The sequence below is a fragment of the Colias philodice genome, chromosome 27, assembly GCF_061535455.1.
Source record: "Colias philodice isolate Cphi_HAF_F1 chromosome 27, ilColPhil1 Martin Lab GWU primary, whole genome shotgun sequence".
Lineage (NCBI taxonomy): Eukaryota > Metazoa > Arthropoda > Insecta > Lepidoptera > Pieridae > Colias > Colias philodice.
This window is the reverse complement of record NC_143112.1, coordinates 1,694,652-1,719,038: the sequence shown is the minus strand read 5'-3', so window position 1 is coordinate 1,719,038 and position 24,387 is coordinate 1,694,652. Positions and strand designations below refer to the sequence as shown.

General features: G+C 32.9%; 1 protein-coding gene and 1 long non-coding RNA gene across 3 annotated transcripts in view; one reads left to right on the top strand and one right to left on the bottom strand.

The window, feature by feature from the left end:
• The window catches only part of LOC149476496 (uncharacterized), an 82,288-nt gene that overhangs the window by 29,590 nt on the left and 28,311 nt on the right, over positions 1 to 24,387 (top strand). The window contains exons 3-7 of one of the 2 annotated variants that reach the window (XM_089711735.1): positions 15,861 to 15,943; positions 16,861 to 17,034; positions 17,399 to 17,539; positions 20,081 to 20,334; positions 20,667 to 21,710. In XM_089711735.1, the coding sequence (XP_089567861.1) occupies positions 15,861 to 15,943; positions 16,861 to 17,034; positions 17,399 to 17,539; positions 20,081 to 20,334; positions 20,667 to 21,710 (1,696 nt within the window). Of the gene's footprint in view, positions 1 to 15,860; positions 15,944 to 16,860; positions 17,035 to 17,398; positions 17,540 to 17,782; positions 17,859 to 20,080; positions 20,335 to 20,666; positions 21,711 to 24,387 lie in introns of those variants that run through there. The other variant, XM_089711736.1, reaches the window with a different exon arrangement.
• On the bottom strand, positions 18,836 to 19,637 carry LOC149476497 (uncharacterized). Its single transcript, XR_016317813.1, has 2 exons — positions 19,344 to 19,637; positions 18,836 to 19,076 (listed from the first exon to the last, which is right to left on the bottom strand). It is a non-coding gene; the product is annotated as an uncharacterized LOC149476497 (long non-coding RNA).

Genomic DNA, 24,387 nt, shown 5'->3' with positions numbered 1-24,387 from the left:
ATGGGTGTCATTTTCATGGTTATTGGGGTAGCTATTAACCAATAATTTTTTCTCTTACGCTTGAGTATGCTCAGGAATAGAACCCTTTCATTTTTCAGGGTCTGATTCGATGTGGTTTAATTGTTATTAAATAAACAAAAATAATAATTAATAAATAATTATTAAAAAAAAATTATGAGGCGTGCACTTTTGGATTTTCCAAACTATTTATAATTGCTTGTTGTTAACGGTGACATGTTGATTTATGTTTTTTAAGTGTTCTAGTTTAATAGCCGTAATCGGATTTAACGGCAATTGAATAATTACAGTGAAACTTGGTTAAGTGGGACCTGGATAAGTGAGAAACCTCCATAGCTGGAACTCATGCTGAGGTCCCAACACTTTGGCACTGAATTACCTCTGTTAGTGGGACGAGGTAAACCTCTATATCTGGGATTTGTTCTTTCGATTTATCATCATAGTTACCTCTATAACTGAGACAGCGAGTAAATTTTGTATGCATAAACCTCTGTAACTGAGATACCATTGTTTGTTTACTCATTCTTATTCTACCCTACCATATATTTTATTTAATGATCGCACCTGTATAACTGAAATAACCTGTATTCTCACCTCTATTAATGGAACCCTCTGTAAATGAGACAGATATTTATTTATACCTGTATATCTGAGACACTGGGTAAGTGGAATACCTCTATAAGTGAAACGACATTGCAGGTCCCTTGATGTCTCACTTAACCAGGTTTCACTGTATAACCAAGATTACAACCATACGTTTTATTTTTTTTTAATTATAAATAAAGTATTGTCAATTGTGCAAAGAGTTTCGTCTTATATAAATACTTGGAAACTATTATGATAACAAAAGTAGATAGTGTGTTCGCATGAGTCACGGTCTACCGAGAGACAGATTAACAAATCCTTTATTTCTCACAATAAAATGTCAGTAGATCAATATCAATTTTTATGTCCCAAGTAATTTACGTGCATTAAAAAGAAAGTAAATTCAATTAAACATTAAGGTCGAAATGCAGTCTGGTTCAGTACAATACAAATTATCAAGATTAGATAATCGAGTTATATCATTCATTGAAAAGGTAAATTGAACTCTATTACCGAAGCATTAAGTCGATTATAACTTGCAGTTGAAGTCTTGAATCTTGTATATTTGAAGTATAAATTGAACTTTATTACGTTGGTTTAAGGTTCTCTTTCGGTTGTTTTTTTCAAATATTTTCAGGTGCGGATGCGTAACGGAGCGAAAAATTATATGTTTCGCTATTTGTCGTGATCTTATCTTTGTAGGTGTTATCTGAGTTGTAGGAAATATATCCTGTAACAGCTATTTATGTGAACACTAGGTTTTACCGGAATTCGTCCGGAAATTGGCATTTTGAAACGTTGTGTTGTCAGTTATGTCTCAAGAATGTAATAATTGAACTTTTATCTTTATGTAGATGGAAAATAAAAAGAATAGGTAGGTAGAATCTAGATTATAGGTTATAAACAAAATGTTTTATGCGTGTTATCAAAATCAATACAGGCCTTTTCCGATGAAATACCGAACAAAGTACAAACACACACACATTTATATTTGTAAGGAGTGTTTTCTACGGTTAGGTACTTAATCATACATGTGATCATACAGTATTGTTCGGCTTCGCGCGAAATACTTGAAACAAGAAAAAATATTTTTAAAAATCTTTGAATGAATACAATAACAACGTCATAAGTTGGACACAACAGAAGTCAGAAAAAACACCAAAGATGTCACAATAGATCTTATTATAAAGTGATCAGTGTAATCTTTCCGCAATCTCAGATTTAATTACAATTGTAGATTGCTCTAATGGAAGTATTGCGTATTGTAATTGTAATTTGTAATTCTACTTCGATGTAATTGTATGTGATAGCTCATTGCTCATAGCTCATTTGTCGTCGCCCAAATATGGTGTCGGGAGTGTTTTAAAATTTGAACAATATTGTCAATTTCTTTTTAATTTATAAGGTCAATTTTGTATTAAATAATAAGACTGGAGAGTAATGTGGTAATTTATTGTTCAGTGTGTGAGCAGAAAATGTCCTTCTTATTGCGATAAAAATATTCTTGGTGAATTTATAAATTTTCAAATGTATTAAAAAACACTTTAGTGTTGCTAATTATAGCAAAGCTCACCATAGACATAATACATTTTTCAAATCGTGGTTCATGCACCAAACGATACTAATTTCCTCACGATATCGTCGTTCATCGATTTTAGTGGTTATAGTTATGAATAACTTGTATAATATGTATCAATGATATAAATATCTAATCAATTAAATGTTACACGCACCTTTAAATCCTCAAGTCCATAATGTAATCACACACAACACATGGCGTAAACCAGCGGTTCCCAAAAGGTGTTCCGCGGAACCCTGAGGTTCCGTGAAAGACCCTCAGGGGTTCCGCGAAAATTCAAGATTTCCATATTGTAAATCGTTTCACTTGTGATAATATTAAATTGTCCTTCTTCGCCTTCCTTCGTCTGCAAGTGCTAGCTATCTTGAACTGTTACGAGACGAGCGATGGTTGATGAGATTGGCTTATTTGGCTGACATATTTGATAAACTGAACACAGTGAGCAGCTCTTTGCAGGGAAGAATGATAACCATATTTACAGTAAGGGACAAAGTATCTTCATTGAAAGAGAAAATCGCCTTGTGGATTGAATGTCTTGGACAAAAAAGGGTATGAGTGTTTTCCACTACTTGAGCAATTTCTCAAAAAATATAATCATCTTCAAATCGCTACAGACGTAGAGATAAGTATACGTGAACATTTGACAAACCTAAAAACATCTTTGGAGGAATATTTTCCAGAAGAAAAGCTTCGGTTACGGGAAATCGAATGGGTCCGAAATCCATTTAGGATTAGTACCAAACCTTTAACACTGACTGTATTGGAATATGAAAATTTTATTGATATTAAAAATTCATCCACACTCCAACAACTTTTCGAATCTGAAGCTATCATGAACCCGAGTCAATTTTGGATTGGCCTGAAAAACGAATACCCGGGCATTGCTGAAAAAGCTATCATAGCATTACTCCCATTTGTGACAACTTACAGATGCGAGGCTGGGTTTTCAGCGTACGCCTACACGAAAAATAAGTTTAGGAGTAGGTTGAATGCTGCACCAGACCTCCGCATCCAATTGTCGGACATAAAACCTGACTTCGATGTAATTTTAAGGAAAACTATGAAGAGATTTCATTCATCACATTAAAATTTTTGTAATTACCTTTTCTTCTAACTAAGTAAATATTTTTATCTTAAAAAGTCTTTCTCTTAACATCAAACTTTGCGGACACCAATCCAAAAAGCCTCAGATGGTGTGATTTCACGAAAAAAAATGTTGCTGTTAAGGCGGAAATATACTTACGTGGCGTGGCATGTCGTGGCGCGCCAGGATCATACGTTTTCATACATTTGACAGGACGTGACACGACAAGGCATACAAGTATGTCTTTAACCATATTAAATGTATGAAACCGATATGCTTCTGGCGCGCTACCACACGCCACGAGATGTAAGTGTATTTCCGTCTTTAGTTTACTTCTTACTAAAAGCTAGGGTTCCGCCGAAAAATGGTGAAACAAAAAGGGTTCCGAAGCCAAAAGAATTCGGGAACCGCTGGCGTAAACAATTAGTAGATCGCTAGATAGCATTCGACCACGTGTTTCGAGGTGACATGTGATATGAACCATTTCTAGCTGAACTGCCACATGCTATACGCTCAAGATGGTAATTAAATCATGATTTTTTGTTTGTTTATTAACTTGCCATAATATTATACTAAATAACATGTTGGTTTATACTTTAAAAGCATATGAATGAGATTTTTGATCGTGGCAATAAGATAAAATCCATACTTAATATTATAAATGCGAAAGTAACTCTGTCTGTCTGTCTGTTACTCAATCACGCCTTAACTACTGAACCAATTTGCATGAAATTTGGTATAGAGATATTTTGATATCCGAGAAAGGACATAGGTTACTTTTTATCCCGGGAAATAGGATAGGTTTTATCCCGGAAATCCGACGGGAACGGGAACTATGCGGGTTTTTCTTTGACTGCGCGGGCGAAGCTGCGGGTGGAAAGCTAGTAAAATAATAATTATGTATCCCAAATTGCACACTACTAATGCCATATCATGTACATTATACCTGCGTAATAAATAATATCCTTTTTTTAAGTGGGTAAATCTTGCATGAATACCCGACGGTCTCCGGGGAAGGAGCGGTGGGGCCGGTGGGTTATGTCGGATTCTTACCGACGAATTTTTCCGCGAGTAATATCCTGACATCGTGGTATACCGTATTTAAAGTACATACTTATTATATATTCATACTTACGAAACCAAATTTCTTTTTATCGTATATTTATTAAATCTTTTATTATTTTTTATACAAAATTCTCTCGTACTTACGTATTTTATACAATTTAAAATAAGTATAACAATTAGTGTGGGTATAATCAAAATGATCATGACAAAAGCTATTTAAACAAAGCCCTTGTTAGTTGTTACATACAACCTCAAAACATCGACCTTGTGAGGAATTCTATAGATCTAACACACGAGACAGCCCACGTAAGAGGGTTAGGGTTGCCACTTGCCACCTTTTTGTAATTAAAGTATATTGTTGGCAAGAAAGAAAAAAATGTATAGTATTAAAATAAAGTGCAATTTATCATACAGGTCAAATTTAAAAAAAATATATATGCTTGATAAATTTATTTATTAAAAAATTATAAGATGTCTGCTTATCTTGTTTCATCGTCTATAGTCGATACTTATATGCTTGAACGGGCGAATGTCAGGAACCACCGGCCTGTTTTGAAAAAATATTTCACTGTTAGATGGTCCATGTACCTAGGAAGGCTATAGGCTATTATATCATCACGCTAAGACCAATAGGAGCGGAGCAATGCGGGTAAAACCGCGGGGAACAGCTAGTACTATTTATTGTTAGTATTTATTGTTCTCATACATATTACAATGACCTGAAATAACGTCCATTACTTAAATAAAACATGGGTGACAACCCTAAGTATAATTGTGATCCGGTTTCAAGGCCCGCGAAACCTTACTGCAAGTAAGTTAAGATAGTGCAGTGTTTTTATTGCTTTTTATGTAATATCGTGTACGCAAGTACACTTTTTCTACGCAGTTAGAAGACTTGTTGGTTTAAAATTTAAATCTATGTTATGACCATTCTAATGTGCTTCTAGAAGTCTCCTGTTTCATTGACTTGTGGTTTGACTTTAGCACCAATGTAGTTACTTTGATTGTGACCAAAAATTCAAAAGTACTTAAAATCATACAATTTATGTATGCAGAGTATAAGTATCTGCTGGGATGGTATTGTTATTTATTAACTCTGCATAAATTTATTGAAAATACTTCAGTATTTTAGCTTTAAAGGTAAAGATATTAATACATAATGAAAATAACGATTAATAAACATTTAATCAAAGTAACCTTCATAAGGATAAATTGGTAAAGAATAATGAATAAATAACTTCAGTTGATTTCAATGGCAGACGATTTCCTCCATTTCATAATCTATTAGTTACTCTGAACTGATATAAATTTAACAGTACACACTTAACAATAATTTATTTATTTAACAATATAATGTTCTTACCAAACCAAGTTAAAAATATTCACAAGTATTCAAAAACTTAACACAATTGCAATTTTTAAAAAAATGGCATGCATAGCAAAACAGTTTTTTTTTTCATTTCCGCATATGTGAGAAGTCAAACAACACATTAACATCAAAACCAAAGCCACGTAAACAATATGAAATAGATCAAACGGACAGAATGCGGGCACAATTAGGAAAAATGATGCAACTATAGGTCAATGCACTTTATATCATAGATTAGATTGCGCAGATGCGATATAGGGCAAATTTTTATGTCTCGCTACTCCGTTTTTATTTGATACTTTGATGTGGTGAAACTAAGCTACATGTAAGTGGGAATGAACATCTGTGAAGAAGTAGTTAAAATAACTTTAAATATGTATTTATGGTTCTATAACACTGGGTAATTAAGAACTTCAAGAATAACAATCAAAACTTGTTTATCGAAACTATTTTCAGTTGTAATATGTTAACCTGTGGTCTACTAGAACTATAGTAACTACGATTAATTATTGATTTGTCGATTTTACATATTATGTAAACAGTAATAATAAGTGTGTTCATATTATAATCGTATGAAAATTCCTCTATCTGTTTGCTTCATACGCTTTTACATTGTAAGAAATAATTAAAAAAAAAAGTATGAAACGTCTGCGTTACTGAAAATTTTTATGGTCTAAACTTCGGATTTAACTTGAAACTTATCTAAATAACATTTTGAAAGTAAAAGGTACCTTATTGCAAATCAACAGAAAATATTTTCGCATAACATTAGTATTTTAGGTCATTTACCGATAACTCAATTTTTTATGTTTGCGACACGAAGTCATTTAACTTAAAACGTTCTTTAAACGGTGCATTTTTTATTTTTTATATGTATATGTTTCTATCTTTTGTTTAATATTATATCTGCCGGCATTATATTTTTAACCATTATATTTTTTACCCGTAAATATATAAAACAGGTAAACGATTATATATGTAACTCGCTGTGCCCTCGGTGTTACCCGCATTGCTTCGCTCCTGTTGGTCTTAGCGTGATGATGTATAGCCTGCCTTCCTCGATAAATGGGCTATCTATGAATGAATTTTTCAAATCGGGCCAGTAGTTCCTGAGATTAGCGCGTTCAAACAAACAAACTTCAGCTTTATAATATTAAGTATAGATTTGAGCATCTCAAAGCAATGGAGCAGTTGTTCATGTTCGTTTGATGTTGAAAGCATTGATTCATTACAGATGACAAATTCAGACTGAAATTAATCTGAAACGAGTAAAGTTACTTTACAAATGACACGTCTTCGAATATAATTAGATGGAAGTACGAAATGGGGTGTAAATGTTCGGAATATCGTGTGTCATGACTTTGAGAGAATATTTTAATTAATGATGAAGAGCTTTGAAAAGATTGTGTTTTAATTAATCGATGGAAAAAGATGTTTTATTGTAATTACCTAAAAGACGAACAGCAAATAGGACACGTGTCCTATACAAGAACAGATATGCCCAAGTCAATAAACTTTTTCAGACAATCCACAAGTAATTTGTAATAATTGTACAAGAATATGCTTTTACTTTACATATAAATTAGCATCCCTACAAACTTGCCAACTTCTTGGCAATTATTGGAGATATTCTTCATAATATGCTTCATGCGCTAACAATATTATAGAAATAATTCAGTTTTATATTCCAATATATTATGTACATATTATATTATGTTTGTATTCACTAAGGAATTATTTCACCACCACTATTACAGCTTGTATAATTTGTAATGAGGTTTTTAAGTGCCGATAAAATTATAGTTTTTTATTAAGCATATAAAATTTACTGTTTACAATTTACATCATCAAATTATTAATCTATCAAAGGATAGCGTACAACTTAGATAATTAAACAGTAGCGATGCTAAAAAACACTTATGAGCAATAATTTTTTATGAATATCATGATAAAAAATCGATGTAAAAATTTTAATTGGTCGTCTTCATTGCATCCGTTTCAATCTGTGTCCTTCATCAAAGTGCCATTCCATTTCAAAAGGTTCGAAGCTTCCCTTAATTTCAGTCGACACGTTCTTAACCAATAATTCCATAAAAGCATTGCATTTTAGTCTTTGACGCGAAGCCGCGATGAGCGAATGATAGCTAAGCGTTTATTTCGACTAATTCCCATTTCTGAGTCGACTGATTCACACTGAGCTATTTTTGTTTGTTTATCTGTCGCTCTGAGACGGACGGCTAGATTTAATTGGTATAGCTTTGTGTGTCGTAGCGGAAACGTCTGTTTTTAATAGATGAGGGTAGTTTTGTGGCGCGATTCGAAGTAAATGAAGCTTTATGTGTGAACAGGTTCCTTGGTTTGGATTAAACAATTTTAGTGTTATAAAATCGCTAACATTTAAGTAATTTTGACAAAATAATATTTATAAAGCATTTGAATGCCACAAAACCAAAAATATCAAATTCAAAATTATGTGTTTAAAATTAAGTTTTCTCAGTTGTAAACATTACATTTAGGTTAAAGTTCGGACGTTGCTCTTTCTTTTTAATATGTTGACCTTCGGTTGTAGAAAAAAAATAATGATCCTAAATAACAAATAAAAAGCAGTCCTGGGCCCGTAGACAAAGTAACAATTAAAAAACGATAACGAAGTTAGAAAAGGAAAAATGTATGGGATTGACATTAGATAGACCACGTGATCTAACGCGGCGTATGTCAATCCCATACATTTGCCTTTTCTAACTTCGTTATCGTTTTTTAATTGTTACTTTGTCTAAGGCCCCAGTAATTGTGAAAATGCTGTGCCTAAGATTATGTTTAGAATTGTCACATTTTGATTTTGAACATTATCGCAGGTAATAGTGAGGCTCTTTTTTTAACAAATGACCTCTTACGATAATCTGTGCAAAATATCTAGCATCGAATTTCGCTCCAGTTTCAAAGCACAGATTAGAAAGCACAGCTGACCGAGTGTGACACAAGACAAACAGACGTGACTCAGCTGGAACATTACGCACTTTCACTGGAAGTGATTCAATGTTATAATAAGATCGGTGGATGCTGTTTGTTTATAAATATTCCATATAAACATATGGGATATTTGTCAAAGGGTAAGGTGATAGGAGTGATGAATTGGAGCTGTATAATTTCAAAAATTGATTGCAACTTAATAATGATGGTTCAGTTTTCGTTTGGCTGTCCATAATTCGACTTAAATGAGGATTTACTATATATAATATCTGATAGAAATCGGACTAACGCTTGGTTTTTCACGTTATGAATTTGCGAATTTTATGATGTCTGTACGATAATTTATTATGGTGATAGATGAGAAATGTTGAAAAATTTGATCGCAAGGCGGGATGCCTCCTGAATCTTTGTCTATTATTTTTTATTCTTATTTATAACTCTATGAATGCTATAAAACTAAAAATGAAATGGTGATAGGTATGAACTTTTGAATGAATGAATGAATACGTTTATTCATTATTGCCACAACAAGTTTGATACATAAAAAAACATAATATTTAACATATTATGTTAATCCTATTTTATAGATTTATGTTTATGTATGCTAGAGTAGATGCATCGTTTCTCACAACCAATTATAATTAATTGAATAAACATACAATGATTTCTCGTTAAGTATTGAATAGGCAATTCAGTACCTCAATGCTTAGCGCTTATCAGATCGTATTGTGGAGAAGATGTGTACTTTGTGATATATAATGTAAGCATCCGTTGAAATAATGTTTCTTTAAGTATTGGCGTGTTATAAGGATATTAAGGTCGCATTTTTAGTTTTTCCTGGTCATTTACTAGGTGATCTCATATTACATGGTTAAGATGACGTCATGATGGCAGTGACTTTACCAAAATATGATTTACCTATAGTCTTATCCTATATGTGTTCTTAGATTAAAGAGAATGAATACGCTTAATTCAAGAGGGTATTTCTCCAACAGCAAACACTTTACCATGTAAATATGTTAAAAAGTAAGTTTCGAAAAAAATTGTGAGATATTTGCCTGCAACATGAGGAAAATGAATCTTAAAATTTATTACATTGTTTATAAAATGTTTTCATCTTAAATTACAACTAAAACCACACACAGTAGCCAGTCTAAACGCGTGCACCGCAAATTATCACGTCTCAATCGACTTATCTCGTTACAGTGAAACGAGATTCCTAGGTCTCTGTAGGGACACTGAGATGTAGGTTTTAACCGGACTGACCCAGATTTTGATGTGTTGACGTTCGTAAATAGGAGCGTGTCTTTAATGAAATGTAATCTTCTATACAAATAAAAATGAATCGCTAAATGTGTTGATAAGCGAACTCGAGAACGGTTGAACCGATTTCGTTAATTCTTTATAATATTCCTTGAAGTACGAGGATAATTTTAATGGAGTGAAATCTTAAGCATGTACTACGGGTGAAGCCGGGGTGGACCGCTAGTTTATGATACAATTGGACAACGAAAATTGGATATTAAATATCAAGTATAAATTTGGAAATTGATAATCAAACACTTCATTTTGGTTAAATGTTTATGCTCTGTAGTTTAGTTGTAATCAGGAAGTGAATGATGTATGTACCACCATAAATATGAAATATTTGACTCTTAAGGTCAAGGTCAGTTCACAGTGTTCTACTAAATTTATCGAGGTTATGTATAACTTAGTAACTTAGTTGATAAGTAAGATCAGTAAATAAATGTTCATGACGTAATCTATTGGTACCTAGTCAACATCGTCGGACTTTTTTTATTTAGATGATTTTCGCGACTGTGAACAGTGATTTTTGATTCCATACGATATGAATCATATGAGATACCAACGTTCTGCGGCGATAATATTTCAAATAACGATAATGTGGTAGAATAACGTGTTGTTATTCTTTTATGAATTCTATGAAGAATTTACTTTTCAATATAATAGCTACTCTTCGACTTATTTTTATAGAAATGAACCTAGGGTGAATTGCAATGTCTAGTGCTATAAAATTTCAAGGATAAATTGATTATTACAATTCAAAGTGGTTCAGTCAAATCAAACCGGTCTGGCCCGGCTTCAATTGTTCATATTTTATGAATTTAAACTTACTGAAATTGTATGATTTGTTTCCCAATTGTTTCTTATTTATTTTACTACTAGTATGACTATTGAAAACTCTAGCAAATTGCTTTAAATGATAAATATATAAAAACAATGAACAAATTTGTTTGAATTTCGATTCTATACGTCATAATGAAGTAACTTGTAACAACAAAAAGTATTTAGCAATCATTACTGATTTGCTATCGATTTTTATTGCTAATAATAAAATATGTTATGGACAAATTCATGTGATAGGTTTATTAATACAACGTTAACCACTCACAATCTACCATTAAATCTCGATACATGGTCACCCTACAGGTATGAGATAACCTATACAGCTGTATTTCTAGTAGTAGCGATTTTGTGTTAGATGTTTGTACGCGATTCTGCTTGTTTAGATTATGTAAATAACACAGTTCCAAAAATCCCACCAAATTCTGATACGTGGTCACCATACAGGTAACCTATACAGCTGTAACTCTAGTTGTAACGTTTAGCTTCACAGACTATGTGGACCGGGTATTGTGTTACATGTTTGTACGCGATTCTGTTTGTTTAGATTATGTAATAATACAAATTATGTGAAGAAGTATATAATACTTCAAGATGCGTACATTTATCACTAAAACTTCTCTTATGTTGCATGGAAGAAATACCTTTTAGAAGAAAGGCTTTATATTCTTTTGTTCCCTAACTTGGTGTAATTTGTTTAAGGTTTATTCATAGAGAGTTTGTATAAATTAATAAATAATTATAAATGAAGATGCTTATCAGTTATCACTACATTTTGATGCGGTTTTTTTAATAGATAGAGTGATTCAAGAGGAAGGGGTTAGTATACAATTTATTAGGTTTTAGACAAAGCGGGCGAAGCCGCGGGCGGTAAGCTAGTACAATATAAATTGTGTTTTCTGAACGTATTTATGATAATTATTAATTATCTTAACGATAGTTATATTTTTTACGTTATTTCGGATATCAAACAAGCGAAACCATGCGCTAAACGTAGTTAATACTTAATAATATAACTACCCAATAAGCGATATAAAACACTTAACCAAAACATTGGTGCATGGCAAAGTTCAAAGCAATAAACAACATCACATCTCAACAGTGGGGTTACTAGTGAATCCCATAAACAATCCCATCCCAGCTATCCCATAGCTTTGATGTTGACCAGATGGGATTCGGTGCAACTGCTGCCGGCTGCGTGAAAGATAGAGGTTATAACTTATAAGGGATAAGATTTTGATGTGTGTAATTTGTTGTGTACCTAGTACCTACTATAAAATAATTATAAGCCTCCCCGTGACTATGCTCGTTGGTTGTTAAGTGTTCGAAACATGTAAGTAATAGTTAAATACGTATCATAATGATAAATAAATAAATCGTGTTTAAAAATTTTCGTCTTATTAACTTCTGAAACAAATCAAGCATAAAAACACCATATTATAAGGTCTTCAGATAATATCGGAGTGGCGTTGTGTAAAACATTCATTGAATTAACACCTTCATGGCAGTCATTACAAACTCTGCCTAATAGAAGCGTGGGCAGAGTTTTGCTTCAGACAATTTGGGAACGTTAGATAATTTGCCAAGTTATCTTTTACACCATAAATATATCACTACGAGTATTATCTAATCGTTTTAAAATTTAAAGAAATGAAATAACCCAGTATTTTAATTGAAATAGACGTTAATGAAGACGAATGTTATGATTTATGAAATAGTTCGAAATCACTTTTGTTTTTAAACTTTTATTATACAGGGTGTCCCGCTGTTGGTATACTAAGCTCAAAGGAGGTTATAGTTTTGCATATGCTGAGTACATAAAAAATACTTATAAAATTCCAGACGCATTTTTTTTTCAAATAGATGAATTCTTAAAACTCTATGTGTACACCCATAACAAGCAACCTGCCCAACTTTGCTGGCAGCACGTGAGCTATCGTTTAAGATTATGTTTTCATAGACAAAATGCTCACATTAGAGAAGCGGTATATGCCTCCTGCGCGAAGCTAGAGAAGAAAACATGAATTTTCAGGAAAAATTAAAAAAAAAATTTTGACGTAATTTTGTTGTTTAAGTATTTTTCATGTGATCAGTGTATGCAAAACTACAAGTCCTTTCGCGCTTAGTATACCAATAGTGGGACACCCTGTATAAATAAAGATATCAAAGTGAATAAGTAAGTACTATAACTCCCAGTAATAAAGTCCAAATTGATTTGTTCATAAAAAAAAACAACAAACTATATTTAAAGGCATATTTTAAGACGCCACATGTCAGAGAACAATTTATTTTAAAATACGACGACAGATAAACAATTAAATGGGAACGTTAATTGCCTTGAAATAAATTATTTTTGTTACTTATGGCACTTTCGAGTTTTTGGTTTTTAACCTAGCTATTATTGTGCTTTCACAGCTGTTATGTAATTTTGATTTATCTGTACATGTATCTATTGGATTGATAATTATTTGTACCTCACTAATTCATTTATATTTTATACTTCATTATGTCAGCGAATAAATCACCTAATAATTACCACCTAGTTGTACCCCGCGGTTTTATCTGAATTGCTCCTCTTCTATTGGGCTTAGCGTGATGATATAATATAGCCTTCCTCAATAAATGTGTTCTATCTAATAGTGAAATCATTTTTCATAGCAGACCCGTGGAGAAACAAACTTTAAATCTTTATAATCCACGTAGTCCTCCGAACATCAAACCTACAATATGTAATTGTAACATAAGGAATGCAAATTGCTTTAGTTCTTTTAAATAACAAAGTTGGTGACTCGATGGCAAGTGTTAGGCACTAAGCTGTTTTAATTACAAAATTTTGAAACGAAAATAACGAACCCCACAGATTCAGTTATATTTAGCGACAGGTGAAGACAAAATGCAGCCAATATTTCATTCGTCTGTCATAAATAAATGCGACCGGATAGACGCGACAGACCAAATATAGATTTGTTATATTTGTGTGTTTACACGGGCGTACGTCGTGAATTGTGGTGCTTATAAGTTATAACTTGATAAATGTAACATTGTATTGCAGTTCAGAGAGAAGATTAGATTTTTGTTAGTCTGTTAATTTCGATTTAACTTAAAAACTAGGCTACCAATTATAACAATTCTTTAAACCGACACAAATAAGCATAAAAACGTATATAGGCGAACTAGTCTCTTCCACGGAGTCGCATAAAAAATAAATAATTAAAAAATACTTGTATTGTGACAAATAAATATCGATAAACATAACTTTCGTCTGGCCAAGTCTAAATGTAGATACTTACATAAAAATTGTTAGTAATTGCAAACAAACTTTGAATTTTCATACATAATAAGTGAAGAATAGCATTATCCATACAATGGTTTGACCATTAGTACATTCTATCTCGATGGGTTTGACCCAATATCATATGAATGAGGTTCAACGTTCAAACAATGTTGTCTAGACTCTAGACTATGTTAATATTCGTTTCTCTATATTTATAAGTATTGTTTGCCTGTTATCTAAATTACGGTATATTATTGTATAAATTATTCGATTTATAATAAGCTATGTTTCTTGGTATAATTATAGGTCTGTAGTTAAGTTTGTAAACTGAACAATTGTAAACCATTAAGTTTTGTATTGACTAGTTGGTAATATTTGAATTTTACCAATACAGAACACACCAGTGCTCTTTCAATACCTTAGTTTTCCTTCCACTTATGGACCCTATACTTACAGAATTCACTGCAACGCAGAATTTACAACGTTTATTTCCTGTCAATAATTATTCTAAAGTAGGTACCTAAATTTATTTGTCTTATCTTCTACCTTTCCTTTATTGTCTCCTATTTTTAAATGTTATTTTCATGTTTATTCCTACTAGAAATGACGTAAAAACATTAAACAGGTCCACGACCCAGCTAATTCTGTATCGGGACTAGACAGACGACAGTGCATTGTGCACGTGTGATTGAGGAAATGGACAGTTATTTTAGTGCCAGCAAACGGTTAAATGACTAAGTAGTAGTGCAGGATTTGCAGTTTTAGGTAGGGTTTGAGGGATTATCTGATGCTATGAATTCATTAGGAGCAGAAAAAATGAGAAAGAACTCTTCTAAAGTAAACTAACTAAAACGAAAAGGTATAGGAAATGCTATTAAAACTAAACATAGACATAACCAACCAAGCATACAACTTCAATATTCTAATATTCTTTTAAAAATTATTAATATTTACGAAAAACCTGTCACTAGTATCAAAGATCTTGGAAACAGCCTCTCTCTCCACAAAACCTAGCTAAGAAGTGAAAAATTTATTGATTTCAATTTAACAGTTAAACTAATACAACCTCTTGTTTATAATCGCTGTTTAAAGGCAAGAGAAAGTTCAATACGTAAATGCCCGAAGGAAATCTCCTGGAGTGCTGACCCGATTTTAAGATGGTTTCGATATTTCTGAGTGCTAGCTTGTGGCCTATTTTTTGTCCTTAGATTGTATGCACTACTTGAAAGTTTTCTATTGATCGTTTCTCACTGCCAAGTTTCCATGTGGTACCTACATTATTTTTGCAAGGATGAGAAATGAAAGTAGCACGAAAACTGTTGTTCAATGTGTTGTGCTGGTTGTATATTGGTGAAGATTTGAGTTTAATGGATGCAGAATTTTTAAAAGCATGTGAAGCGTACACAATCTAAATATTGTTATTTGTAAATATTCAACACTCTTCAACTCAATCAATTATTATAATATAAAGAGACATCCTTACGTAATATTGCTTATCATAGAGCATCTCCAACAGAATTTCCGGTATATACTTTGAATACCTAATGATTCTAAAAGAGCAACTATGGAGTTTCTCGCCGGTTCTTCTCCATAGATACTGCTTTCTGAATCGGTGGTAAATGTTAAAATATGTTATGATTATTCAAAAGTGCTTCTAGAAGAAGTCTAATTGAATAAATAAATGTTTGAGTATGATCTAATATAGGAATTTCTTATACTGTACGTTTCTATGGTACTAGCCGATACAATAAATAATGAATTATAATTCCAGGGTGGCGACGAATACCCCCCACTTGGTGAGCCTGGGCACGGGCAGGCTGAGCACGGCTGTGACGTTGCATCCCATCAAACAAGGTGATATTGTAATTTAATGTCTTTTGGTACCGTCAGCAACGCTATGTTAAACTTTATTTGATAGATATATTGCGTGATAGTTTTCGTAATAGTGCAGTGCTTTTCTGTGAGTCTGTTAGGTTGGTAGACTAGTGTGCTGTTAATTTGAATAATGGCCTTTACCAACCGTCAAGTTCAAAAGTTTTATCAATATATGCCGAATTGTGACAAACGTGACAAACAAACGTGATATATAGATGTTTGTAATAACGCATTTTTAACTAAATATTTATAATTAAAATCCTAACGGTAGGACTTTGTGTAGAATAAGATTGATGAACACAAAATCAGGGTGGATATGAAAAACAAAATGAAAAAAAAAACAAAATTTATATAGTAGCATTTACAAATTTAATTGCTGACGGTACTTCCACACGTATCGCACCCTTTACAAAGGATTAACATCGTTCGAATATAAGAAGGTTATTGTCCCTTTCCTTCCACAATAGTTTAAGTTAATGTCCCAAATAGTTTTCTATCATACAACCCTGAAGGCACAATACAGTACCCTATGTACAATGATTAGAGAAGGTTTATATGCAGATTTTAATTTTTCTTACACAACTGTTAAATAGATTTGTAAAAAAAATTTAGGCACTGATAGTTTATGTCGAGTGTAGGTAATGCATTATATCCATGCACATAGTGAGTGGAACTGCAAATCGAAGCTAGTTTTAAGTGATTATAGTGTAAGTAGTGAATGAATGAATCACAGCATATAGGTAAATATGAAAACTGTTATCGGTATCCCAAGCAAATAAGCAACATTTTGCACATAATTTTCATAACATATATTTTCCACAGTAATTAGATAAATGAAATATTCCCTCTACAGTCCTCCACCAAAATTATAATTACTTTTTGTTCCCTAATTCCAGGTCGAGTGACCATCGGCTCGGACCCAACTTGCGATATATACGTCGTAGGCACCGGTGTAGCCAGCGTGCACTGTAGAGTGGAGAACTCCCATGGTGTGGTCACGTTGTACCCCGTTAGTGGGAGCACGCTGCTCGATGGGTTGCCAGTTGACAAGCCGACTCGCCTGTCGCAGGGTGAGTTTGGGGAAAAAAATGTTATATAAAAATAAATTAATAAAGTGGTTTTAAAGTAAATTATAATTTCCATGCGATGATGCTGATGCAGATGAAAGCTGTCTTATACAAAATTGTTAAATAGGCTATCTTCAGTGAATATCAACACATCGTGAAAGTGGCGCTTAAATTTTGCACATTTATAACTTACGTTTTCTTTTTACTGAATTCCTTATAAAATTCGTAGCGATAGATAAAAAAAAATTGTTTACTTATAAGTTATTAACAATATTTATTTTTCTACAAAATTATATTGTAGAAAAATAAACATCACATAATACTATTATTTGCATACAAAAATAAATATTTATTATTTTAATTACAGGTAGCATGCTAACAATAGGCAGATCGAACTACCTCCGTTTCAACCACCCAGAGGAAGCGAAACTCATGAAGTCGGTACTGCCGTCCGGCCACGTGTCCATGGCTCCCATACAGTTCACACCAAATGAGCAGTGCTTGCCGGGTATGTACCTTATTATAAGAGAATAAGGTTGATTTTTGAATGATTCATAATTCATTTTATGCTGGGTGACTAGTGATTGTAACCAGGTATGTACCTTATTAGAAAGGAATAAGGTTGATTTTCCGATGACACAACATACTAATAGTGACTACGTTTGTTTTTCGAACAATTCAATTCGCACCGAACGAGTAGTGCTTGCCACCAGGTATATATCGTATTATAAAGGAATAAGGATGATATTTGAACGATGAAGTAGGTACTGCCGTCCAGCCGTCCATGGCTCCCATACAGTTCACGCCGAATGAGCAGTGCTTACCGGGTATGTACGTTATTGTAAGGGGATAAAGTTGCATTTTGAAGGACACAAGGCACATAATGCTTGATAAGGTTTGATTTTGGAACGATATAGTTCACGCGACATGAGCAGTGCTTGACGGGTATGTACCTAATTGTAAGGGAATAAGGTTGATTTTTCGATGACACAATATACGAAAAGTGACTTCATTTGTTTTTCGAACGATTCAGTTCACGCGTCATGATTAACAGCATGTATCTCGGAGCAATTAACAAGCCTGGAGAAGTAACAATTAATTGAACGTTTCTTATATAGTGGCTCTCTTTTATTCAATACCCTAATTAATGCGATAGAAAGAGACAACACACTGTTATCTGCTTGGCATTCAAATCCACATGTAGCCACTTTTTGTTCTAAAAAGGTAGTGCTTGCCTTTACTTTATCGAATACTAAAATATCGATAAATAAAAAAATTAAGTTATAAAATTGCTTGAAGATAATTTAAGATTCGTTTAATTTTGAATTATGGATAGGTAATTTCAAATTTTAAGATTCGTTTAATTTGGAATTATTCATTTACGATGCGTATTGACTGCCTTGCATTGTATGGTAGAGGTATTTATAAAAAAATATTATTAGGTAGTTATTTCGGTTTAGGTTGTTTTTATGGTTTCGTAAAAAGGTACGTATTTTTTCCTGTTTTCATAGATTCATTCATAGAATTATACGGAACCCTTCGTGCGCGAATCTGACTTCCACCTAGTTGATCTTTTTACAAATCAATAGTCGTATCCTACTAATATTATAAAAGCAAAAATATATAAGAATGGACATATTTTGATACTCTTTCACGTAAAAACTACTGAATGAGTTTTTATGGAACTTTACAATTATATAGTTTAAACATCAGAATAACATATAAGCTACAATTTACCACAGGAAAATAACTCATTGGAAAAAATTGGTACAAGTTTAAAATAAATTGCTTCAAATAAAACAAATAAACATTTATTTTTTTAACAACATTTTATTTCGATACTTAATTACCAAATTACAATATTTATTACTTAAAATAGATGCCACCTTAAACTTGTGGCACAGCATCTCTGCAAAGCACTTTACTTTTCTTCCCGTCTGATTCGAAATGATTTGAACAAGGCCGAGAATGTTTTGAAGGCTTCCAATTTTTCCTGTGCTATAGCTTTAACTCAAACATCTTTTAATTGTTCTCAAGCCAGAAACCTGCAAATAACAATAAAATCCATACTTAAATACCTTTTTTTTCTCCTCACCTAAAGCAGTCATTATCAATGAAGTACTTCGTTCCTACTCAAGTATCGATAATTGCACAACACTATGGAAGTTATATTTTGCATTTTTTCTAAAAACTAAGCTGATTATGATTTCATTTCAATGATTACGGTTAGATAAAACATAGATGATTAAGAAAATAAGGTAAATTAACTTATTTATCATACAATTAACAAAAAAATTGATCAAAACACTAACCTGTGAAATGACAAATTTCTATCTTCGTCCGATTTCACATCACTACGGCTTTTACAGCCGTAAGCAACACAAGCCATGTTATCTTTAGTCAATTGTCTTTTCATAAAATAACAAATTAAACTAAAACACTCGTTTTTCACTTCAAAAATAATAATTAAAATCACCATGCGTCCGTGACCAGACTGGTCACTGAAACAAATTGACATGGGCACATGTCATTTCAAACTGTCGAACTGACATATATCTGTCCTCTTTTTTCGCATGACATTTTGCCATAAGCCAAAAAGGCCAAACTAGTGCTATATTATTCAATTAATTGTTACTTCTCCAGGCTTGATAATTGCTCCGAGGCATGTATGTACCTTATTGTGAAGAAATAAGATTTATTTTAGAACGATTTAGTTCACATGACTTAAGAGTTGCTTGCTGCCAGGTAATATGTACACTGTACCATATTGTGTAGGTATAAGTTTGATTTTTGAATGATTTAGTTTATTCGACTTGAGCAGTGTTTGCCACCAGGTATATACCTTATTATGTAGGAATAAGGTTTATTTTCGAATGATGTCATAATGCTTGTGAGATACATGTAAACTCAGGTTTCTGTTAGTTTTGTAGGTACCTTATAGAAAAGAATTTAGTAAATGTATGTGCCTTATAGTAAAAGACAATACACATCGATAACTAGATACTATAGAAAATATGATATGTATTTCTTAACATATTTTTACTTTCAGGCTACGTCAACCACGCGGACCCGAACCAATGTTACCAAAACAGCATTAGTAAGATATACAAGGACAATTCCCTATCTCAATTAGACCAAGAATTAGACGTGACTCTCAAGGAAATGTCCAGAAAACCACCCGTTCCTAGGAAACCGTTTAAAGATCTGGATACAACTGAGTCTAATTCCGACCAGGAGTCTAGACCGAAGATAGGCAGTATTATGGCGAAGGTGTCCAAATTTGAGTATTATGCTAAGCAACAGGTATGGATTATTTATGAATTATTTACATATTAAACAGTAACCCATTTTACTATCTTATTTATTTGATTAGAAAAAAGTAAAAGAAAAAGCCTCATATCAAACATACTTGCCAAAAATTTAATCTACTGGAAAACATTAGCCATAAAAAGATTAAAAAGATTTTTTATTTATCATATCTTTTAATAAACAAGGCAAGTATGTAACCGTTATTTTTTTTTTACAAAGTTCAACTACTACAAAAAGTATCAAGGAAATGTTGCTTTAACAAATAAATAATCAAAGTCTCGAAATAATAACTTAATTGGCATAATAACAAACAACCCTATTCACAGAAAATCGGCAGAAGTCAATTCTACACGAGCAACGAAAACGAGATATCTCCAAAGGTTTTTAGTTCCAACTCTCTAACAGTAAACACTCCAGCCAGAGACGTCCTAGGCGGTAGAAATATACCAAACTACATGAACAAACTAAAAGACCAAAAGATCATAGTACTGAACGAAAATAACAGTCTAGACCCAAAAAATTGCTCCTACGCAAACGTGGCGGTACGAAAAACTAAAATAGATGACATAGTCCGAAACTTCGATGACACCAAAACGGAAAAACTCAAAAAAGTCAATAACGACCAACAAAGTAGACCAGATAATCATATCTATGGCAAAATTAATATAGATCGACGCGACAAAAATGATTCGTTCAAAAATAACTACAAAAACGAAGATCCGTATCAAAAGTACAAGAATAACGATGCGTACAGGAATCAAGATTATAAAAACCAGGAACCGCCGAATAGTTTGCAAAACTCATATCAGCAAGACTCATGTCAGAAATTACAGGACTCGTATAATAATCAACAGGACTCATGTCAAAGATTACAGGACTCGTATCACAGCGTACAGGACTCATGTCAAAGGATGCAAGACTCATGTCACAGTATGCAAGATTCGTATCATAGTGTACAAGAATCGTGTCAAAGATTACAGGACTCGTATCAAAGTCAACAAGACTCGTGTCAAAGATTACAAGACCCGTACCAAAACCAGCAAGATTCAAGTCAAAGAATGCAAGATTCGTACCAAAATGTACAGGAATCATGTCAAAGATTGCAGGACTCGTATCAAACTCAGCAGGATTTATGTCAAAGAATGCAAGACTCATGTCACAGTATGCAAAGTTCATGTCAAAATGCGCAAGATTCGTACAGAAGTCTCGAAGTTTCTAGCGATATGGAATATTCTAGAAATGAATACGCGCGAATTGATGTGAAGAATATTCTGCCTTCGTCCACGTTTGATAGGAATCCGCAGTATTCGCCTGTTTATACTAATTATGGATACGATAGGAGTTTTGAAGCGGAGAATAGGCGGAAACAGGTAAGAATTATTTTGTTATTTTTTTACTTGTATTTTAATACATAAATCTAAAGTTGTTTGACGTTTGAATGCATCTGCATCACGATCAAATCGTCTTATTTATGTGGCGCCTTACGTACCTCCTTTATATGTCTTTTCTTCTATCTATAAATGGATAAAAAACGACCTGTAATTTTACATAAATGAGGCTTCTACTGTTTTTTTTTTTTTTTTTTTTGAATGATGGTAATTATTCTTGTAAGTATTCTAATTAAAATTTGATCGAGGGCTTTATTGTTGTTGGTTTCTAATTGAGTATTTCCGTTATTTCTTTATTTTGTAAAATATCGCGTTACTTCCATTTCTATTTGAAATTTTAATAACTCCAAAATCCACATAGTTACTTTTTTATAAATAATACTGTAGACATGTCATATAAAAATATTATAACTTATGTTTTACGACCTTCGTACACGAACGTTTTTAATTAAATGGCAAATAGACTAATTTTAAATTATCTTGTTGTAGTCTAAAGATAATGTTTATCAGGATCTTGTTTATAATGGATTTATATCGTGTTACATGCAAAGTGTAAAATTTGACATGTTATTAAATGACTATTTTAATAGTTTAATGTTTTTAATAAGTTGATATAATTAATATGTAATCGTTAAAATCGAATGACAAGTCTATTGATCTATGAAATTGTCTATGCAAATATATTTAAAAATCTATACTAATATTATAAAGATGAAGATTTTGTTTGTTTGCTTGCTTGAACGCCCTAATCTTAGGTACCACGGGCCCAATATGAAAAATTATTTCACTGGTCGATAGCCCATTTATCGAGGAAGGCTATATTGCCTAAATGCTATATACAGGGTGTACCAAAAAGTAGTGATGAACGGAAGCTGAGAGATAGAGGACCTAGAGGGCTATCCGAATCACCCCCATGTATGTTATGCGATTTTTCGTATTTTCGGAGTTATGACGTTTTTCTCAATTTTTCACCTATCGCCGAGTACGATGATATTTTCACTCATGCTGACGTCAATAATTGCGGAAGATGCTTGATTTTTTTTGTGTGCTAAGCTGAAAGATAGGCCAATTCAGTATGGTAACATTTACTATCGTTAGATCTTTTATTGGAATAAAAAAAAGAATTAAATGGCAAGAAAGATAAAATTACCCAGTATGTTCACCACTTCAAGGGCCCGTAAAAAAATAAAATCACATAAAAAAAGTTTTCCGTTTGACTTTTAAAAATTTGCTCTATCTACCAGATAGCTACCCTGAAAATTTAATTTTATTATTCAGAAGGCTTCAATCGAAAAATTTAAATTTAAATGTGGTAAGTGCAAAAATTGAATTAACATGATGATCATGAAAACCAATAAATAGGTGTTTAATTACCAGAAATTTTTAAAATAACCCCGCTGTTGCTCAATGCAAGTGCGACATCACCGTAAAAAGTTGTCTTTTAAATGTCTGAATGCCCTTTTATCATTTTTAATGGTTTCTTCTGCTACTATGAATTTCCGGGTTATTTCGTCCAAATTGTGGCAGTCTCTCGTCTTTGTAGTATCCCCACCGAAAAAAATCAATAGGGTTTATGTCCGGGGACCGTGCAGGCCAGGCTAAAGGGCAAAGATACCCTGAAAGATGGATTGGTCGTTGCAGCCTGCGCATGCGCCGGTGACGCCTGCCTTAAAGCCTGGCCTCCACGGTCCCTCGACCTAAACCCCATTGATTTGTTTCAATGGGAATACTAAAAAGACCTCGGCTACTTGAGAGAATGCCACAATTTGGACGAAATAACCCGGAAATTCATAGTAGCAGAAGAAACCATTAAAAATGATAAAAGGGCATTCAGACATTTAAAAGACAACTTTTTACGGTGATGTCGCACTTGCATTGAGCAACAGCGGGGATATTTTAAAAATTTCTGGTAATTAAACACCTATTTATTGGTTTTAATGATCATCATGTTAATTCAATTTTTGCACTTACCACGTTTAGATTTAAATTTTTCGATTGAAGCCTTCTCAATAATAAAATGAAATTTTCAGGGTAGCTATCTGGTAGATAGAGCAAGTTTTTAAAAGTCAAACGGAAAACATTTTTTTATGTGATTTTATTTTTTTACGGGCCCTTGAAGTGGTGAACATACTGGGTAATTTTATCTTTCTTGCCATTTAATTCTTTTTTTTATTCCATTCAAAGATCTAACGAGAGTAAATGTTACCATACTGAATTGGCCATTCTTTCAGCTTAGCATACAAAAAAAATCAAGCATCTTCCGCAATTATTGACGTCAGCATGAGTGAAAATATCATCGTACTCGGCGATAGGTGAAAAATTGAAAAAAACGTCATAACTCCGAAAATACGAAAAATCGCATAACATACATGGGGGTGATTCGGATAGCCCTCTAGGTCCTCTACCTCTCAGCTTCCGTTCATCACTACTTTTTGGTACACCCTGTATAATATTATCATCACGCGCAACAGGAGCAAAGCAATGCGGGTAAAACCGCGGGACACAGATAGCTAGTCTATGTTATTTATTATTACTACAACATTAATTTCTAAAATGATCGATAACACAAAAACGTATATCAAATAACTAAACTATCAATTGATTAGTTGCCCAGTGACAAAAGAATATTTAAATCAACTGCGGCAATCATTATGAAGGA